The sequence below is a fragment of the Lipophrys pholis genome (genome assembly GCF_963383615.2).
Source record: "Lipophrys pholis genome assembly, chromosome: 16".
In the NCBI taxonomy this organism is placed as follows: domain Eukaryota; kingdom Metazoa; phylum Chordata; class Actinopteri; order Blenniiformes; family Blenniidae; genus Lipophrys; species Lipophrys pholis.
Genome location: NC_137634.1, coordinates 16,601,788 through 16,620,655, shown reverse-complemented (window position 1 = coordinate 16,620,655; position 18,868 = coordinate 16,601,788). Strand labels below are relative to the sequence as shown.

Below are 18,868 nucleotides of genomic sequence, written 5' to 3'. Positions count from 1 at the left end.
TGTTCTGGCTGCCAAGATCAGCTTTTATGGCAGCTATTATTTCAGTCCACGTTATTTTATGCAGTCTGTTTATGTTGCAGAGGCTTCTGGATACTATGGACGCGGGAGTTTATTTATATGGCACATCTTAAACACGTCTCAGAAAACTCTACGTAGGGCATGTCTATAAACGATACGAGCAGAAGAAGAGAAGTTTGAAGTGTCCCAACTTTTAGTTTAAGGGCCCCTTCAATCACGGGGCAAACCGAGTAAGAGACAGAAAAGGTTGCATTTGCATGAGGAGAAAATGCAAACTCCGCACAGAAAGGCCCTAAACCCAGGTGAAATAATGATTGCTGTAAGTCCAGTGGTGAACCACTACACCACCGTGCCAGCGCCTGGCAACAGACCAGACATATTTAACTTGACATTGCATCACTACTTCTGGAGTGGCTATAGTTGATGTACTTGAGCTCTTCCTGTATTTGGAGATTTGATCCCCATCTTAGCCCGTCCATGTACCAAAGCATTACTGAGCAAGACGCCGGATGCCAAGAACGCCAACACCTCATATGATAGCTCCGTCTCCATGAGACACGCGTAGGTCAACGCAGCCAATCACGTCAAGAGACACGAGACTGGAAAAGCATTGAGAACAGACTATTTAAGTAAAGTTCATTTTCTTTGCTTCTGGCTGCAACAGGTCTGCACTTCTTTTAATTGATTGTCAGTTTCTCACCACATGCCAGCTTCACATGCCTGAAGTGTCTGTTTGTCCGCCCACAGTTAAAGCACCGCTTCTGCTATGTGCGTCCAAACATTGTTCGGAGTCCAGCTATTCAACTAGACTGAGCTCAGGCTTTGTATTTGGAGCTCAGACAGCAGGAGTACATTTACATCTCCCCAACAGATTTCCACTTGTGAAATATGTAATGTCTTCACACATGAGGATGCAAGGTGTGGGAGTTGCCTAACGCTCCCCATAAGATCATGAAAAAGATTTGTGATGTGTTGCAGAGTGTTTTGCGTTGACATGCAGGTCGCTGGGGTGTAATCTCTTCTTGAGCGAGAGCTCTGTTAGGAAGGTAGCTTGTAAAGATGCACTCCACATTTGGAGGAAAGGTTTTTGTTTTTTTTTGTCAATTTAGCTTCCACTATTATTTTCATGTGGCAGGAGTGCTCATAAATCAGGATCATACTGAGCAAAAGGAACAAATGCTACACAAGGTGCATCGCAAAGATGCGTTGCTGTGTTGTTTCCATTGCCTCCCAGCAAGAAACAAAGCAACAAAACATGTCCTCCAGCAGCTATCATTTCTGGGCTTCATGTGGCGGCTATTGTACAGGTGCACATTTTCAACAATATCCAGGACTTTTATCCGTTTTACCCTTTAAACTTGCAGAGACGTCAGCTTGTCAATAATACGAGCTTTCAGCTGAAATTGTTCATCTCAGAAATGTCTATGTGTACGTTTACTCCCCTTGTGGCTCTCGTCTGTGATCCACTCAGCAGACGAGCCACTTTGGGGGAATTTCACAGCCTGAAATAAACTGTTACAGCAATGAAACAACCATTGAGTGGGCACCCAAATAATGAGCTCAACTTCTCTGTGAGATCACTTCAAATGAGCTTTTTTTTTGCACTCTCACCTTCTGATCTAATAAATTCTTCTCAGGAAAGAAAATATAGCTGCTTTAAAACTGTCAGCTTCTTCTACACTCTCATTTTCATCCATCTATTTTCTATATGACTTTATCCCACTTTGAGGCAGATTCAGTAAAGATTTGGTTGCATAAGAATGGATGCAAACTCGATATTGTTTGGGCACATGCGGGAGCTGATAGATTTATGGTTAATGTGCAGTGTGATTTACTTTGTCTGAAAGTCTTTGCATTGTTTATAATTGCATCAATTTATAATACCGTTAAAAGGGAGGTGCAAACTGGTCCTGATCTGAGCATAGGCACTGCTGTTATTGTGGTGAGAGTTATTCCCTCAGCAGGCCCAACACGACTTTTATTATTAAAAGGTTTTTTTCTGTCTTGCACTCCTTCTTAGATTCTGAATTTCTTCTTTGTCCCACATCTTTGACTTTGTGACGACCATCTCCTATATTGGATTTGTCAAAATTGTCAAAATCAATAATCTTTTTGATAATTTCCTCACAACACATCCAACTTAAATGATGTCACTTGTGATGTTGTGCTTGCTGGGACTCAATGCATCAATGAATCCAAATGAAAGCAAAGGAACGTGGAGCCTATCCTGTTTTCAGCAGATCGTTCCTGTATAAACAGGGCTTAATACGTGCAAAGCTCTCATTTGAATACTCCTGTTTGTGCATTATGCCACCGGTGGTGGTATTTTTAAGTTGATCACCTGCTTAACACACGCAACCCGAAAGCCAGTGTCATTTGCATGAGCATGTAATCTAGTTTGCTTTATTCAGTGTCTTTGTAAATCAGGCCCTTAGGGCCAGGCCAGCACCAGATGTGTACATATCGAACATAAACCTAAAGAAGGCATTACGTTGTTAATACTTATATTCACAATTAATGGGAACAGTGCTGTTAATCCCTCTTTTTTTGCCAGTGCATTGAAGTCTGGTGTTAACTTTGTTGAGGCAATTCTCAGAACAGACCTGAGGTATTCATCACTCATTTGGGATCTGTGCGGTGATTTGTTTCATTTCATTACATTTTTGATTTCGAAAACATGCTCAAATTCAAATATTAAAATCAACAGTGCACACCAATCAACCAAAGTTTATTTCACCAATGAAACTGAATAGGTAACAGCAGAAAAGTATCAATCCCAGCTATGGGCCACGTATTCCAATTAAGGCCCGTCCATACTTTCCGTGTCTGCGCGTGTGCAGAACCCTGTGCGCTAGGGTCCGCTCCGAGCCCTCTGCAGTCCACCGCCTGCAGCCCACATTTTGTGACTGGACGCTTGTGTGAGAAGATCCTCCGTCTGCCCGTCTGAACAATCACAATTTAAAAGCAAATAAAGAGCCAGACGGCTCCCAGAGTGATACATAAACTACTTTAGAGACATTTTCAGGATTGTTACATTCCGTTATGGAACGCACACAGAGTGGAGAGTGGACACAATTGCATGTCCGTCCACAGTCTGCAAACATGCAATGCGGAAACAATGGGAGGGCTCGTCAGCCGAAAACAAGTCTTTGGACCATTAGAGCAAACCCACACAAACTAAAAAAAAAACATGCAAACTCCACACTGTGAGGACTGATCCTGCATCAAACCCACGACGTTCTCACTACGAGGCCAACATTTATTGATGCTTCTTTTATTGATTGATTTCATGGTTGTTGTTTTTTTGGGGGGGGGTTTTAGGTCCAAATGTGCTCAGTAATCCCACCTATTATAAATAGTTTAGCAACATGTGAAAGATCACAGTTTTTGCAAGGCTTCCTCTTTAACAGTTGATCTACATTTAGATGCATACTCCTGTTGAATTATTCCAGTTGGGATTGTCTTGTTAGTAATTAACCCAGCCTCTCCATATTGGTTTTAGGGTGATATTGGGCCAATTAAAGATCGATAATCCTGATCTTCAGCAAGCGGCTTCCTCACAGTGGTGTCTGTGTGTTTCAGGGTGAGTGAGCAGTCGATGGTGCTCATTAGTAAGCAGCACAGGTTTGTAGTCAATATGCTGGGAGCTGAGAGGGTCGGATCAATAAAGATCTGAGCTGGAAGTTAGTTGGAGGAGTAAAGAAAGAAAAAAAGATTGTTTTCTTTGTTTTTTGTTGAGTTTGTATTCATTTCTTCTCTGACTTTTAGTTTTTTAGTTAGAACACCATCTTGTGTAGCATGACTCAGGTCTGTTTATTGTTCTGGTTTAACTGGATTTTTAGATCTGAGTTTCTTTCTTCTCACAGTAAGTTACACCTTTATGTTTCTTCGAATTACACAAATGCACAAACCCACACACACTGTTACTGTTTTTTCCCCTCTCTGAACACACACACATGCTTGTAATACCCCCCCCCCCGGGCTTTTGCCCCTTTCTCAGAGATCAGTTTGAGAATTCACCCAGACTGAAATTGGTCCTGTCTTTATGCCCGGGGGCAACACACACACACACACACACACACACACACACACACACACACACACACACACACACACACTACAGTTGACTGACATGCTATGCAAAAAATCTCTCTCACACACACCTTGAATATAAACAGAAACAGACACTCCTGAACCTTTTAAAGTTTCCATCTACTTGAAATTGTGCAGCAGACAGGTTGAAATGCCAGAAAGAAAGAAATCCATAAAATAAGGAGAAAAAAAAACTTTGACTGCATTCAAAGGCAAACTACCAACTTTGAAAGAAAAAAAACAAGAGAAATCAGCAGTTTTTCATGATATGATGTGCAGATTAGTGTTTACTCAGTGGAATCTGTATAACCATGTGACAAACTCAAACACCGTATGGCAGATGTAGACCTGGCAATTTATGACATACAGTAGATCATAGTTATGTAGATACCACAGTATACACTCTGACTCAATCAGACATTTCAGAATCACTTCATCACTTTCTTTTAACAAAAATGCGTATTTGATGATTCATGATCCACGCACACAGTAGTTTTGTGATATTGTTCCGGGTTCTGTTTGCATGTTCTCCCTGGGGATTCCAGTTTCCCCCCACGCTCCAAAAACTTTAGCGTTAATTGATGACCCGCAGTTGCCCATAGATGTGATGCGGCTGTGTGGCAAACAACAAGATACCACAATCAAATAATACTACATGATGAACTGACTTATTGAATTCAGTTAAGTTTTAAAGAATATTATTTTGCTGATATGTGCATTCTGTGAGAGGCTCTGTTCGTCATGTGATATAGAGTCAGTGTGTGTGCCAGGAACATTCATATCATTAGTATAGGATGCACTTTGCATATTTGTGCTCAACATTTCTGCAGGGTTTGAATGGATGAGTGCCCATTTCATCTCTCTCTCTCTCTCTCTCTCTCTCTCTCTCTCTCTCTCTCTCTCTCTCTCGCCCCCTGCCAGCCACCTGTTGATGTAATTAGCCGTTGATGACAGCCAGTTTGTGTTGGAGAGAAAGTGAAACAGGTGGCAAGCGATTGTGAGCATGTGTGCGTATAGGTTTTGTGTACGATCTGTTATGGGAGTGTGTGCTCATGCACTAATTGTCAGGACGGGAAAACACGGCGAGTGTGGACAGAGGTGATAATGTACACTAACAGGGAGGCGGTGTGAAGGTTAGGGAGAGAGTGAGAAGGCGTTGGCTCTTCTCAAGCACAGCTGATACACTTGTAATGCTGATTATCTGCAGCATGTCGTGTCATGGATGGATGAGAAAGAAAGGAGGAGGGTTGAGTTGGATTAGAGGAGGTGGATGGATGGATGGTTAAAGGGAGAAGAAGGGATGCTTTCAGCTGTTTCCTGGTAATGAATGTAAAAAAAAAAAAAAGAGAAAAGGTTTATTCCATTAGGACATAATGTTGCATGTTGAGCTAATAGACGGTGATTGTCGCTTTCATTTCATCACTTATGACCCCACCAGTGTTTTAAATCACCTCTCTGCTGCACTCGCCAAAAAGGAAATTATCTGCCAAGTTTAATTGTCGCTGGACAAATTAATATCCAGCGTCCAGAAATGCGTCACATTAACTCTGTCATAACGAATAGTCGTGGACAAGCCAATGTCTCACCTGGCTGGGTAAAAATAAATTGGTTGAACAGAAAACATTTGAAAATGATGCCGTTATTTCAAACATGATTCTACTTTCAGACAGGGGAGATGATGGTTTTCTGACATGTTGAACATATTCACAAACCATCTCTCTGTTTTCCAGGAAATGTACTGCCTCCACATAAGAGAGAAGTTGCTTTGGTTTTCGGACAAAAATGTTTTTATGAATATTTAGTCAAGACTTAATTGTAGAACAGGCGCTTATCAAATGTATCGGTTTCTTGTTTTCTGACAGATTCTGTAAATTAAAATGAGCAAAGACACAAGAAAATCGGGAGAACAAAACGTAAACTTTTTTGGGGGCATTATTATGAAAACTTCCCTCATAAATACAGAACAACAGTGGATCTTTTATCACCATGAAATAGCTTCATATAAATATATATATTTATACACATACATGTTTTTTAAAAGCCTGTTCCATTAGCTTCCATTCATCCATCTTCCTCAATGTGTTAACCAGCTTTGACTTTAAAGGGTATATGCTGAGGCAGTCAACACAGACATTAGCAGTCACACACGCAATTTAGAGACAATAATAACCTTTGTTTTTGCGTTGGCGTCATTAGTTCGGTGTCAGACATTTATTGTGTTTCACTGTGCGCCACTGTGCCCTTCAGTGCGACGATCCTTCAGATCTGTGCAGACGGAACTGCGAGAAGATCAAACGAACTGAACTCGGTGCACCTGGAGGTCAACGTGCCGAAATAAGACGGCGACAGATGCGGTTAAAGAGGCGAAAAGTTGGACTTGAAGTGCAGTGAAGTATAGAAATAATCGAAGAGAGCTTGTAAAGGGCAAGAGGCTCAAACATACAGAGGAGTGAATAAAGGTCAGAGGCTCAGTTTGCGTCACTTCATCTTAATGCCGGAATCTGATGGCAAAAAAGCTTCATTGAAAGACTTGTTAACCTTAAAACAAGTTCCCACTTAAATATGGAACAAATGAGCAGAAGCACCTGATTCACTTTAGTGACCTTCTGCACAAGTCTCTGTATAATATCAGAGTGTCATTTGAAGTACATTCAACGATGTGCCTCAGATTTTACAAGACAACTGTCGTAAACGGTCAAAAATGTTAATAAACGCTTGACATTTAACTCACTTTATTTTTATTCTAAAAATACTATGATATAAACCAAAGTCAAACTATTTGGTCTGCCAACATCTCTAACAATTTTAACAATACTCATATGGATGGTATTCATATGAGCCTCGTAAAGAGCATTGATTCATAATGAGAGTGGTCTTACGTTCAGACAAACACAGGATGGAACAGTCTGCAGCTCTGCATCCGTCCGAGGCCCGCCAATGACATGTCGTTTAACATTGATCATAAGCCACTACTGCTTGACATCCCACCTCGTCTGTGTCCCGTGGTTTGTGTCTGTATGTGTATTCAGAGCTGATGATCAATATGAATGAACAGTGTTAACGTGCAATAAAGTAATTGATGCTGCCAACCAATTAATGCTTGAATGTGATTACAACACCTTAACCTGTCACTAGAAAATAGCCTCGGAGAATGAAAACCTGTCAACACTCAAGAGTCTGATAAAACATTTTAACATAATATATATACATATATTATATATATTTAACAATATTTTCAACATAACTACATTCTGGGATTTGATTAATATTTTAAGAATTTATGACAAGAAGCATCTCAGGTGCAAAAAGTCATGAAAAATTCAGGTGGAGAATTTAAATGATATGAAAAGTAGAAACCTCCCTTTCACCCATCCATTCGTCATCTACACTGCTCCATTCATTTAGGATTGCCGGGAGCGGGAGCTAATCGCAGCTGACTGTGGGTGAAGGCAGGGCAAACCCTGGTCAGGTCGCCAGGTTCATAACAGAGAGACGAACAAACACTCACACTTATACCTAAAGAGACATTTGGAATCAACCACAAACATAAGCTTTTGGGAAAAGGTCTGTTTTTTTATTCCGCTGTAGGAACCCAGATTTTTTTTGTATTTGTACATTTAAATAAGAAAATAAGTTTGGTCCAATAATTTACTTCCTTGCTGCTTTGAATAGCTGAAGTTCATATCTTAAGTTTGCAAAATAGAGGTATGGTTGACATGTGGGGAGTGGATCCAGATTCCCCTCTATTTCTCCACTTCAACCCCCCCCCCCCACCCTGCTCCCTCACTGCCCTGTCATGTTCACAGGCAGAGGTAGTTGTTTTTGAAAACGGTGCACACACAGTGTCCTAATCAAAGCCAGGCGCTGCACATTGTGTCCCAGTTGAGCAGCTATTTTTATCTGCAGCGCTCTAACACAAGGATGGAATGGTCAGATAGGCCAGGCTGACGAATCCATCAAGACCAGCAGATAAACAGTGAGCCTGCAAGAACACACAAACATGCAGCTACTCACTCTGTTTAAGCAAGCAAACAAACCATTGATCAAAGATCGTTCAATATCATGCCGCCTTGGCGTTCCACCTGCCCCCCCTTTACTAGACTCTTGCTGACACAGAGTCACATGAAACATTGTCGTCTCGGGGCAGGATTCTGTTGTTTATATTTGTTTTTGTTCTGCCTCTTAATTACCTGAATACATGTCTGTCCTATTGGCAAATCACACATGTGTGATGCAGACACGCATTGCAGATTCAGTTTAGACACACATGATTACTGGTTCACAGTTGCGAGAGGAATCCAGTTGGCACAGGTCCAGTTCCTGGCTTGTTAGTTTGGGATTCAAGTGGTCTGGCTCAGACCCAATTAGTTTCTCTCCCTCCCACCTTCTTCTATCCGGTGACTTTGTTGTCATGGCTGTGTGCTGTTTATCCACAGCTCTTACATGTACTGGAAATCATCACAAAAGGACCAGCGCGTTAAAACAAAGATGGTAAATTGTTTCTCCTCTACATAAATCTCTGTGCCTTCAGTTGCTCCTGCTGCAGCGTGGCACTGCTGTCAGACCAACATAGAGGAGAAGCTTAGGAGGCATTAAATAGCCTTAAACCTATATGATGTGCATGGTATTACATTTATAGGAAGGTGTCTCATGGTAAAAGCTGAAACCATGTAACCGCAATGCACATGGTTTAAATCCAGCTCAAACCCTCTGTTTATTTTGTATCCTGTCTTTTGCTTTCTAACTGTCCAGAAAACCAAAATGGTCCTCCATTCATCCATCTTCTTTGCAGCTTGATCTAATTGCGGGTCTTGGGGCAATGGAACTGGTCCCAGCTGACTATGTAGGCTACACCTTGGACAGGTGCTTATGGGCTATTTAAAGTTAACAGTTATCCCCAACTGTATGGTTTTGAACTGTGTGGGAAAACCTAGAATAGACTAGAATCACTCCATTAAAATAGGTTGTAATCGGTAGAATTGGTTCTCATCCTAATACCATGAATTCAGAGCAATTGATTGGGTATATGGAGGTGAGAACAGTCCACTTCTTTCTATACCTTCAGATTTCAACGATCAATCTATTGGATGTTTCCCCCAACCTAAAGAATGACTCGAAGATTTAATGCACTTCTTCATGTGTTCTCTTTAAGCATGTTTGTGGGGTTTTCTTTCAATACTTTGTGTTTTGTAAGCATTTTCTCTCGAGATAAAATGATTGTATTTGCATTTATAACCATACGTCGTCTGGTCATGTATTTTCCTCTCTGAATATTATTTTTCCACACGTCTTATTCAATGTCTCTCTCTATCCCCACCTGTCTCTCTCAATTCATCTGTTTCTGTCTGCCTGTTACAGTCTCATTCTCAGCCCTTTCACTCGCTTTCGTGTCTCTTATAAGCAGCCAGTACAAAACAGTAACACATGCATTCACAACCGCAGATTTTCTTTGAACATCCGTATGTGTTTAACATAAACATGCACCCTCACACATTCATCTTCCAGCTCTATGTTCTCCATCCAGACACACACACACACAGTCGTTTGCTGCTTATAGGGCCATATGAGAGTAATTTGCCAGTATGGAGGAGCAGGAGGGCTCAGCTGGAGTTTGTGTCTGAGTGGAGGAAGAGTCTGGATTCCAGTTTATTGGCAGGAAGTCGCATCTTGATTCTTACCCCATACTGTATGATTACTGGATGCAAACTGGATAGACCCGTAATATAACTTGGTGCTCGCTGAAAAAGCCCAACCCATGACATATATTGCCTTGTAAAGCTGCTTTGGTCTTATTGACAATTGGCAATCTTCTCTAAGAACATGTGGAGCGATGGTAATATGGTACCATTCGCTGGTCACCAAGTACCTGACGGGTACATGTTTATAACACCCAGTGGTGGCTCTGTTTTCTGACACACACAAAAAACAATTACAAAAAGAAAATTATGAGCTTTCCCCCATTTTTCTCTTGAACAAATCTATATGGCTTTATCCAGCAAAAGGCCAGCCACCAAACATACGACCTTGTTTCAGTCTTTTTTTTTTCCTTCTATTGCCAGTCGCTCTACGCTCAGGCTTCTGCCTAGAACTAACTTTGCTCTTTCTTATTTTTATTCATCTATATCTCCGTTTCCTTTTTTGCTCGTACACCATGTTTGTTTCTTTCTGTGTTCGTTCAACTTGACACTGTGTTTCCTCTACCAATTACATCACTGATCTCAGGGCAGATCAAGAAGCCTTCAGTTGTTTGTTAGAGAGAACTATTTTGGGTCACTGTTAAAATTGTTATTTTTGCTGAGAGTTACCTTGAATTTGTGTTGCTATCTTTGTTTAGACATCAGGTCTGAGCCCCAAAAAACTTGATCTCTAAACAAATAAAATAAGCTGCAAGTACTGCGCACAGATATGCATGATTGGCATTTTTTATATGTGATTTGTGATTTTCAATCTGTCGTGGCTCAGGTCTATTTTTTTCCCCACTTGTCTATAACTTATGCCCAAAATGTAAATGTATGCTCTTTTAAAAAACCACATTTCTGTGCTCAAGATCCCCAGATCTTTCCTCACAATTCAGGCACAAATATAACGCTATACACCTTCGTATGATAAAGTACTCTTGCTTGATATAAAATATACCATTATCACAAAAAAAACCCTAAAATATCAACACATACGTGCAGCCTTAAGAAACAAAAAATGTGCAGCAGTTTCTCTAGGAGTCACCCTCATAGTGTCAACAACATGCTCATACCAGTGGTGATGATGAAGACTCCCACAGTAACTCAAAGTTATTTTTCCTTAGAAAAAGACACATGAAGTTAAAAAAAATGTAATATTTCATGTTGATTTAAATCATCCATCCATCTTCTTTCCTACGTAGTTCATATGAATTATGATGCAGAATATGAATCAACACAACTGTCAACTCGCAAAGGTCATTTTCTGATGGCAGAGCTTTTCAAAATCTGTTATCCAACTTGCCTCACTTAAAGATGCTGTGCTAATTCACTCAGACCACTTTCCAGAGGAATACATCATAATGTTCTTGGCTACTACACAGTGGTTATAAGCAGGAAAACATCATTTACCTGATGGACCCAATCTGGACTACAGCAACTACCAACCAGAAAGAAAAGCGAAAGCGACTGTGAAAGCCAGGCCAAGAAAAGACTGGAGCGAGTGACTCAACACTGCCTCTTGCCAAGAAAGGCAAATACATGAGGCACCGAGTGGTCCTTTATAGTCCCCATAAAATCCAGTTTGTTGTTCCAATAAGGAACATCACTGGTACTTCAAATGGCTATTTCCCAATTGCCACTTTTACATCCACCAAGTGTTGAGCAGATTTAGCAGACTCAAAAGAAACAAACAATGCCACTACAACTTTGTTGTTACATGTTAAATATTCATATCTTGCGTGTTTGCCCCATATTTTATTCACATTTAACATGTCCCTACATTTTTGAGGAGATCTCAACTTCATAAATTGAGTTTTTCCTTGTAACTCTACTGTGATTTCACTTCTATACTGTTTCTGGGGAATGATCATTCTGAACAATATTTATTACTCAGAATTACAGCATCACGTCCCTTTTTCAGGGTCACCATGTGAATAAATTTAGTTTCATCTTCCGTTAGACTAATACAATAAACAATGGCTGTCAAGCACCAGAGATTAAAATGAGTGTGATTTATTGTTCTGATGTTTGCAGCACATATGTACAGACTGTTTTCATCCTCGCCGTCGGGTTCTTGTCCCTTCATGCGCTAAATCGTGAGGCGATGAAGCCGACACGCCACGCCGCCGCCGACACGCCCGTCCTGTTGCTTCTTCTAATGACGCTTTGTTTTGCAGGTGCGGAACCTGTGCTACATGGTGACTCGGAGAGAGAAAATGAAACACACGATGTGCGAACTCCAGGAGAAGATCTTCCATCTGCAGATACAACTTCTGGAAGAGGACATGGCCGGAGGTAGGAGACGAAACATGAGCGTGTGTCTGCATTTTGGCTAAATCCAGTGATCCAAAAACCCCAACGTTAAAAACCTGCTACCTTTTCTTCAGTGCAGTACTTTTGCCAGACCCGCCAACACACACTCTGTCCACCTCTTAAAAAAAAAAAAAATTAAAAATCACCCTACATTTGGGAAAGTGTATAACAGTTACATCCCAACCCTTGTTGCCTGACTATGGTGGGTGGACAGTTTTGGAAATGGCTTGTCATCATTTTTCCACAGTAGGCCACACTTGACACCTGCTCAGCACAGAACACTGGAATAATAGTTCAGCCAGATATTGTGACACACACCATCCACATAAATGGAGCTCGATTTTTTTTTCCTGGCCACTCTACAAGGATGACTGACCTTGATGCATTTTGTGCACTTGCTCTGTGTTGGAGTGGCAGCGTGAAGAATATAGATGATCGGTGGAGTTCAGGCCGTCACTTATCTGCACAAAATAAGATCTTCTTTTCGTAATAGTGCGGACCACCAGGTTAAATGTACTGTATACAGTATTTAGCATTGAATCGTTTTTGAATATATATTTTTCACTTCCTATCCCATATAGGTTGAAATTGTCCAAATCATCTGTGAATGGCAACATTTACAAAAAAAAGGATTTCTTAAAAATTTTGTAAAAGCTTAATTATTATTTTGAGTCTTATGCAAATATGACATGTAGGAATTATTTATACTATAAATATCTTCCACTGAACTGAACTAGAACTCAAAGCTGAGAATCAAACTTCGCCTGTATTACTTATGAGGTACTGCACTGCACTGCCATGATCAATGTCTTATCAGACTTTCAGTGTGTGATTCAACTCAGAAATAATGAGACCTGATAACCAAGGGGAAAAAAAATCCCAATAGTATTAACACTGAGAGTTCTTGTTTGATTTGTAGTCTTGCTGCCAAAATGAATTAGAGTTTTGTTGATGTGTGTGTGTGTGTGTGTACACCCCGTTGGCACATCGGTTTCATACCCGGGTTCCAGCAGGAAATATGGCCGATGTTATAAACGAGCCAAGTCTACGGTGCGAGTTGCAATGACTTGCTATGGCGAACCATGTAAAAGGGATCAGCCGAGTAGATACTGTATGAGAAGTCTTGTTGATGGTATTACATGATTGAAAATACTCTTGCAGAGCTGAGTCAAACATCACTTAGTAAATGTTTGAAGCTGGAGTTGGATAATGTGTTCATAGTTTAATCGCTTTCATGCAGCCTGATTTCTAAGCGGTTGGTAGCAGTGGCTGTGAGGATGGTTGTTATGTATTTGACATTAAGATACAGTTATTAGGAATGTGGGTGATCTGCACTTGTCTGAGCAAAAGGAAATCTTTTTAATTCAAAGAGTCGTGACCTGCGGCTGTCACAGCAATGACAGTGAAAGCTTGTTGTCATGGCAATACCAGTAACGTCTTGCTGGCATGGTAATGATAGTGAACTTCTGTCAGCCTGCTCCCGTGGCTGTGTGTGTGTGTGTGTGTGTGTGTGTGTGTGTGTGTGTGTGTGTGTGTGTGTGTGTGTGTGTGTGTGTGTGTGTGTGTGTGTGTGTGTGTGTGTGTGTGTGTGTGTGTGTGTGTGTGTGTGTGTGTGTGTGTGTGTGTGCGTGCGTGGTGAGAGTGTTCAATTTGCAGTGCTCTTCATTCCCGGGGAAGGCTACACACACACACACACACACACACACGCGCGCGCGCGCAAACAACTACGCACTCAAGTAAATCAAATACGCACACTTTCTCTCTCGCTCCCTCTCAAACTCCCTCTGTTTCTCACTAACACATTTCCAAATGCACACACACACACACACACACACACACACACACACACACACACACACACACACACACACACACACACACACACACTCACACACACACACACACACACACATGCAGTGCAGAGCTCCTGACTCAGCAGATTGCTGCCATCAGGTACCAGGAGCTGTGCTGCTGGCACTAAACAGCCATATCTATTCACACTGCCACAGGAGCTAGATTACGTGTGTGTGTGTGTGTGTGTGTGTGTGTGTGTGCGTGTGTGTGTGTGTGTGTGTGTGTGTGTGTGTGTGTGTGTGTGTGTGTGTGTGTGTGTGTGTGTGTGTGTGTGTGTGTGTGTGTGTGTGTGTGTGTGTGTGTGTGTGTGTGTGTGTGTGTGTGTGTGTGTGTGTGTGTGTGTGTGTGCTGGAGCAGCAGAGAGTGAAGGATGAGGTTGTCTGCTATAATGATTTGTTGTGTCCCTCACCATCTTTCCCCTCTTATTTTCCACTCTCCATTTCTCTTTATCCTCTTCCTTAATCATTTTCTCCTCCGTCTGCTTTTCTCTCCCTTTCTCATTTGCAGTGTCCTCTCAGGCTTGTATCCCCCCACCACCGCCACCACCTCTCTCTCTTGGCTTTCATATTTTGTTTGGTCTCATCCAACATCCGGTTTAACTTTGTCCATCAGGCTGATAATGTGATGTTGTGTGACACGCAAGTGACGTTAGTAATAAATGGAAAAACCTGGTCTGAACTGTGTTCCTGAAGAAACAAACAGGATATAATAATTTGGGAATACATCATAAACTGTTCTGGTACAGCACCATGCACTGCGAACTGTGGTTGAAACAATGGGACTTGTCCTGCTGCTAAAACTATCATAGTTGACTGACAACTTCCTCCACTAGGGGACAAGTTGGGCTCAACGCAGGAATGAATCACCTCTTTCTGGCTCTGTGGGACAAGTTAATCCCTCTCAGAGACTTGCATCAGTTGGACCAGATCCTGAAGAGGCTGAGGACATAGAAGTGAAGGCATGGAGGTGCAGCACTGTGAGGAGACGGCTTGTTCTATGAAGCTGAGGAGGAGAATCACAATCTCCTCAATGATGTGAGAAGGTCAGCAAGTGTGGTCTGAAGGAGGATTCTTGGACAACTAGAGCAGCACGGTGATGCAGTGATCAGCAATAATATCTGGTATGGCTTTATTGGATGGTATAAAATGTGTGTTTAAAGCACAAACGTACTAAAAGTTGCTCGATAGTGAACAAATATGAAGCAGAAATTTGATCTGGCTCCTTTCGTTCAATTCATTACATTCTGCTTTCACTTTCATACTATAGAATTTTTTTGTTACAATTTTACAAATTGTTATATTATTACCCGTCTGTATTAGCGTCAGCGTTGGACTCCAGTTCAAAACTATAAATGCACAACAGGCTTAAAACGGTATTTTGTTCGATGGAATGACACTCCAATGACATGATTTATTTTTCTTTAAATGCCTTTATTGTCTGGGTTTTAGAGTTTTGGTTGTTAAATGTGATCTGGCATCCACTCGAGGCAGCAGTGAGGGATTTTACAACTGTAAAATAAGATTTCCACTAACCTCCACATGCCCGGAGCTCACCCTCTACCAGAATACACTATCCACTCTCTCCCCCGTCTCCCCGCGGGCTTGTTTCCACGTGGAAATCTTGAGAATCGCTCCCCAAAACCAAACCTACGGCAGAACCACTAACCTCTGTCTGCCCGTCTTTCTCCCATAGTACTTCATCTGTCATCCACGCTCTGTCTGCCGCTCCGTCTGTCTGTCTGTCATGTTTATCTGCCTGTCTGTCATGTCGTGGCCAACTCGCGTCATGCTTTTTGCTACCAGCTAAGCGCACAGGCAGGCAGACAATCTCCACATGCAGCCGCAGAAGGAACAAGAAGCTGAAGTAAGTTATTCAGCATCTTTTTTGCAGCGTGTCATCCAAAAACAAAATAGTTTAAACCTCAGTAAAAACAAATATAATGACTCTCCATAATTTTCAAGCCACGGAGAAGGAAAAATTAAAGTGCCTTAACTACTCAAGTTAATAAAAAAAAGTGGCATTGAAAAAAAGGTTTGTTGGCTTCAAATAGTGTTGGGGTTAGTAGAAATGTGAGTTTTGAAAAATAATACCACAATAATAATCACTGCCAATGTGACTGAACTGAGGTTAATCCAGGCTTTAGTGAACTTTTTGGGTCTAATTCATCAGACCTTTATGGCTTTTCTAGTCAGAAACAAAGATTATAGCTTAAATCTTGGAGAGCGTATCACAGTTCTGTTTATAACCCCCAATTTTCTCATGAATGCAAATTGGCTTGCTTGATGTTTTGAAGATTTTGCATTTTTCATCTGGAAGGCTTCATCAGCCCCGAACTGGTACCTTCATGTCTAAAACAATGGCTATCCCATGACCTGAACAAAGCTTCAGACATATTCTGTCTATATATTATATAGTATCAGGCGTGCAAAATGTCCCTCTCTGTCATATCCTAGTGTGATAACTGAGATTGAAGAACGATAATTTATTTCTAGGGTCTTTTATTTTCATTTTTACAAATTCCTCAATATCTTATATTACAAATAACTGCATCTAATTGAGTTTTTCTCTCACATGCTGCTACAACATAATGTTCTGCATACCTGGCACAAGCGTTAAAAGACTTCCAAAAGATGTGCCCAGATGGTGCCCACACTGTGCTGCTTTGCAACAAAATCCACAATGTAAATCCAAATCTATGGTCATCGAATTTCATCTGTTTGAATATACGTATGTTGGTTTAGTGTTTTAGTGGCCCGACTGCCCACCGAAACACGGCAGAAGATGGTGAAACATGATGACATAATTTAAGAGTGCCAGACCAACCTTGCATGTTGGAAACCAACATGGAAATCGTGATGGAAAATATGGCCGATGCTCAGTTTTGGTTCACCCAGATGTTTTTGTAGTCGCGACGCCGAACCACAGTAAAAAATGAAATGGTGACTTATTTGTGCACACATTTTCAGAATTGTACCTGCATATCTAAAGTGTATGTATATATATATATATATATATATATATATATTCACATCTGTAGACCAGGTAAGACTTTTTTTCCTGAGAGGCCATAGACACATTCACACAATGTTATTGTTATGCAGAAGGTGCACTGCATTTATATTCTGGCTCAAACCCAACCGTGACAAGCTGACAGTGGTTTGTATTGGCCCCTCTGATCTGCTCTCTGCAAAGTGTGTGTGTGTGTGTGTGTGTGTGTGTGTGTGTGTGTGTGTGTGTGTGTGTGTGTGTGTGTGTGTGTGTGTGTGTGTGTGTGTGTGTGTGTGTGTGTGTGTGTGTGTGTGTGTGTGTGTGTGTGTGTGTGTGTGTGTGTGTGTGTGTGTGTGTGTGTGTGTGTGTGTGTGAGTGTGTGTGTGAGTGTGTGTGAGTTTAAGGTAGATGGAGAAAATAAGGACGAAGGAAGAGGAGGATGAGAAGGGACAAGAAGGTAATAGGATGAAAGAAACAGTGCGAGAAGAGAGGGAAGCAGGAGTTGTGAGGATGAGAGAGAAAGCATGAAAAGGGTGGAAGAAAAAGGTGGAGAAACGGAGGAAAGGACAGTGGGGGATGGAAAAAAAAAATACTTTCTCACATTGCACTAATGAGCTCAGGTAAGAAATGGGGCACAGTGACTATGCACACACACACACACACACACACACACACACACACACACACACACACACACACACACACACACACACACACACACACACACACACACACACACACACACACACACGCTGCAGTTCAGTGCACCTGGAAAGAGGGAAAATTAATCACACACTTCAAAAAGAAGAATCCCCCGGTGCTGTTGCACCTTCTAAACAAGGGAGGGAGGGAGGTTTAGTGCAAAGGATAGTATTGCAGAGCGGCAGAATGTAAAGACAAAAAGAGGCACACACAAAAAAAAGCACGGATCTGACAAAAACAAGTTTGAAAAGGTTTCCACTGCTGATAGTTGGATTTGTGCAGAGATTATAACCTGCAGGGGGAAAGTTTCCACGCATTCAAGCAGAGCCTGCAGGCGTCCTTGAAAGCCCCGAGACAAGTTCCCTCCTTTTCCAAGCTGTAAAACATATAAAAGAGCAAGATCAGATTAGGGAAGGGGGAGGGAAAAAAATGTTGAAAAATGGTCCCTGGGAGATCATAGGATAAGATGGTGCCACTGACAAAACAAAACAAAAAAAGACGAAGAAATTCTAATGTAGAAGAAGCGTTCCCTGTGGGAGCTTCCTCAAAGATCCCCTGATGTTAATGGCCTCTGCAGTTTCAGCATAAAATAAATTGGGGGGGGAAAAGACGGTATGAATTGTCTGATGTACCTGCACTCCTTTTACAATTTCCCTTTGCGTATATAAAAGTCGTACATTACTCCGACAAACATCACACTAGCTGCATACAGGTGTAGGGCCTCAGTGGGATTTACAGTCTGTTCAATATTTGACACCCACTCCCTTCCCTTTTTTTGGACTAAGATCTAGACTTAGAATAACTCCCCCCGCAAAACCTTTTATTATTAAAGAAAAGTAGAATAAACACCAGAAAGTGTTACTCAGGAGAAAAATATCTTATGGGAAAGGCAAAAAAATAAATAGGAGTTCAACTTTTGTACACCAGAAGTTGTGTGAAGTGAAAAACAACATGTTAGATTTATATCATGGTTTATAAAAATGACACAATTATAGCTTATACTAGAGGAAGGATGCTGGTGTCTTTCACGGGGTAGCTATCGGTTATTACACACCAGTATAAAAAGCTAAGTGTATTCCCAAAAAGTGCCTCGGGAGGTGTTCATTGAATTGGAAATGTTCTTCTTCATCATCCTCTCCCATGTGTATTTTTCTTTCCTACGGTGTGCCGTAAAGGGACCATTTGTCCTCGCGGTGTACCTTTTCACCTCGACGCTGAGTAGC

The 18,868-nt window shown here is 41.4% G+C and overlaps 1 protein-coding gene across 2 annotated transcripts in view; it reads left to right on the top strand.

Moving 5' to 3' along the window:
- Positions 1-18,868, top strand: part of jade2 (jade family PHD finger 2) — a 182,979-nt gene that overhangs the window by 143,120 nt on the left and 20,991 nt on the right. For both annotated transcript variants that reach the window (XM_080483927.1, XM_080483928.1), the window contains one exon: positions 11,966-12,083. In XM_080483927.1, coding sequence (XP_080340053.1) covers positions 11,966-12,083 — 118 coding nt within the window. The remainder of the gene's footprint in view (positions 1-11,965; positions 12,084-18,868) is intronic.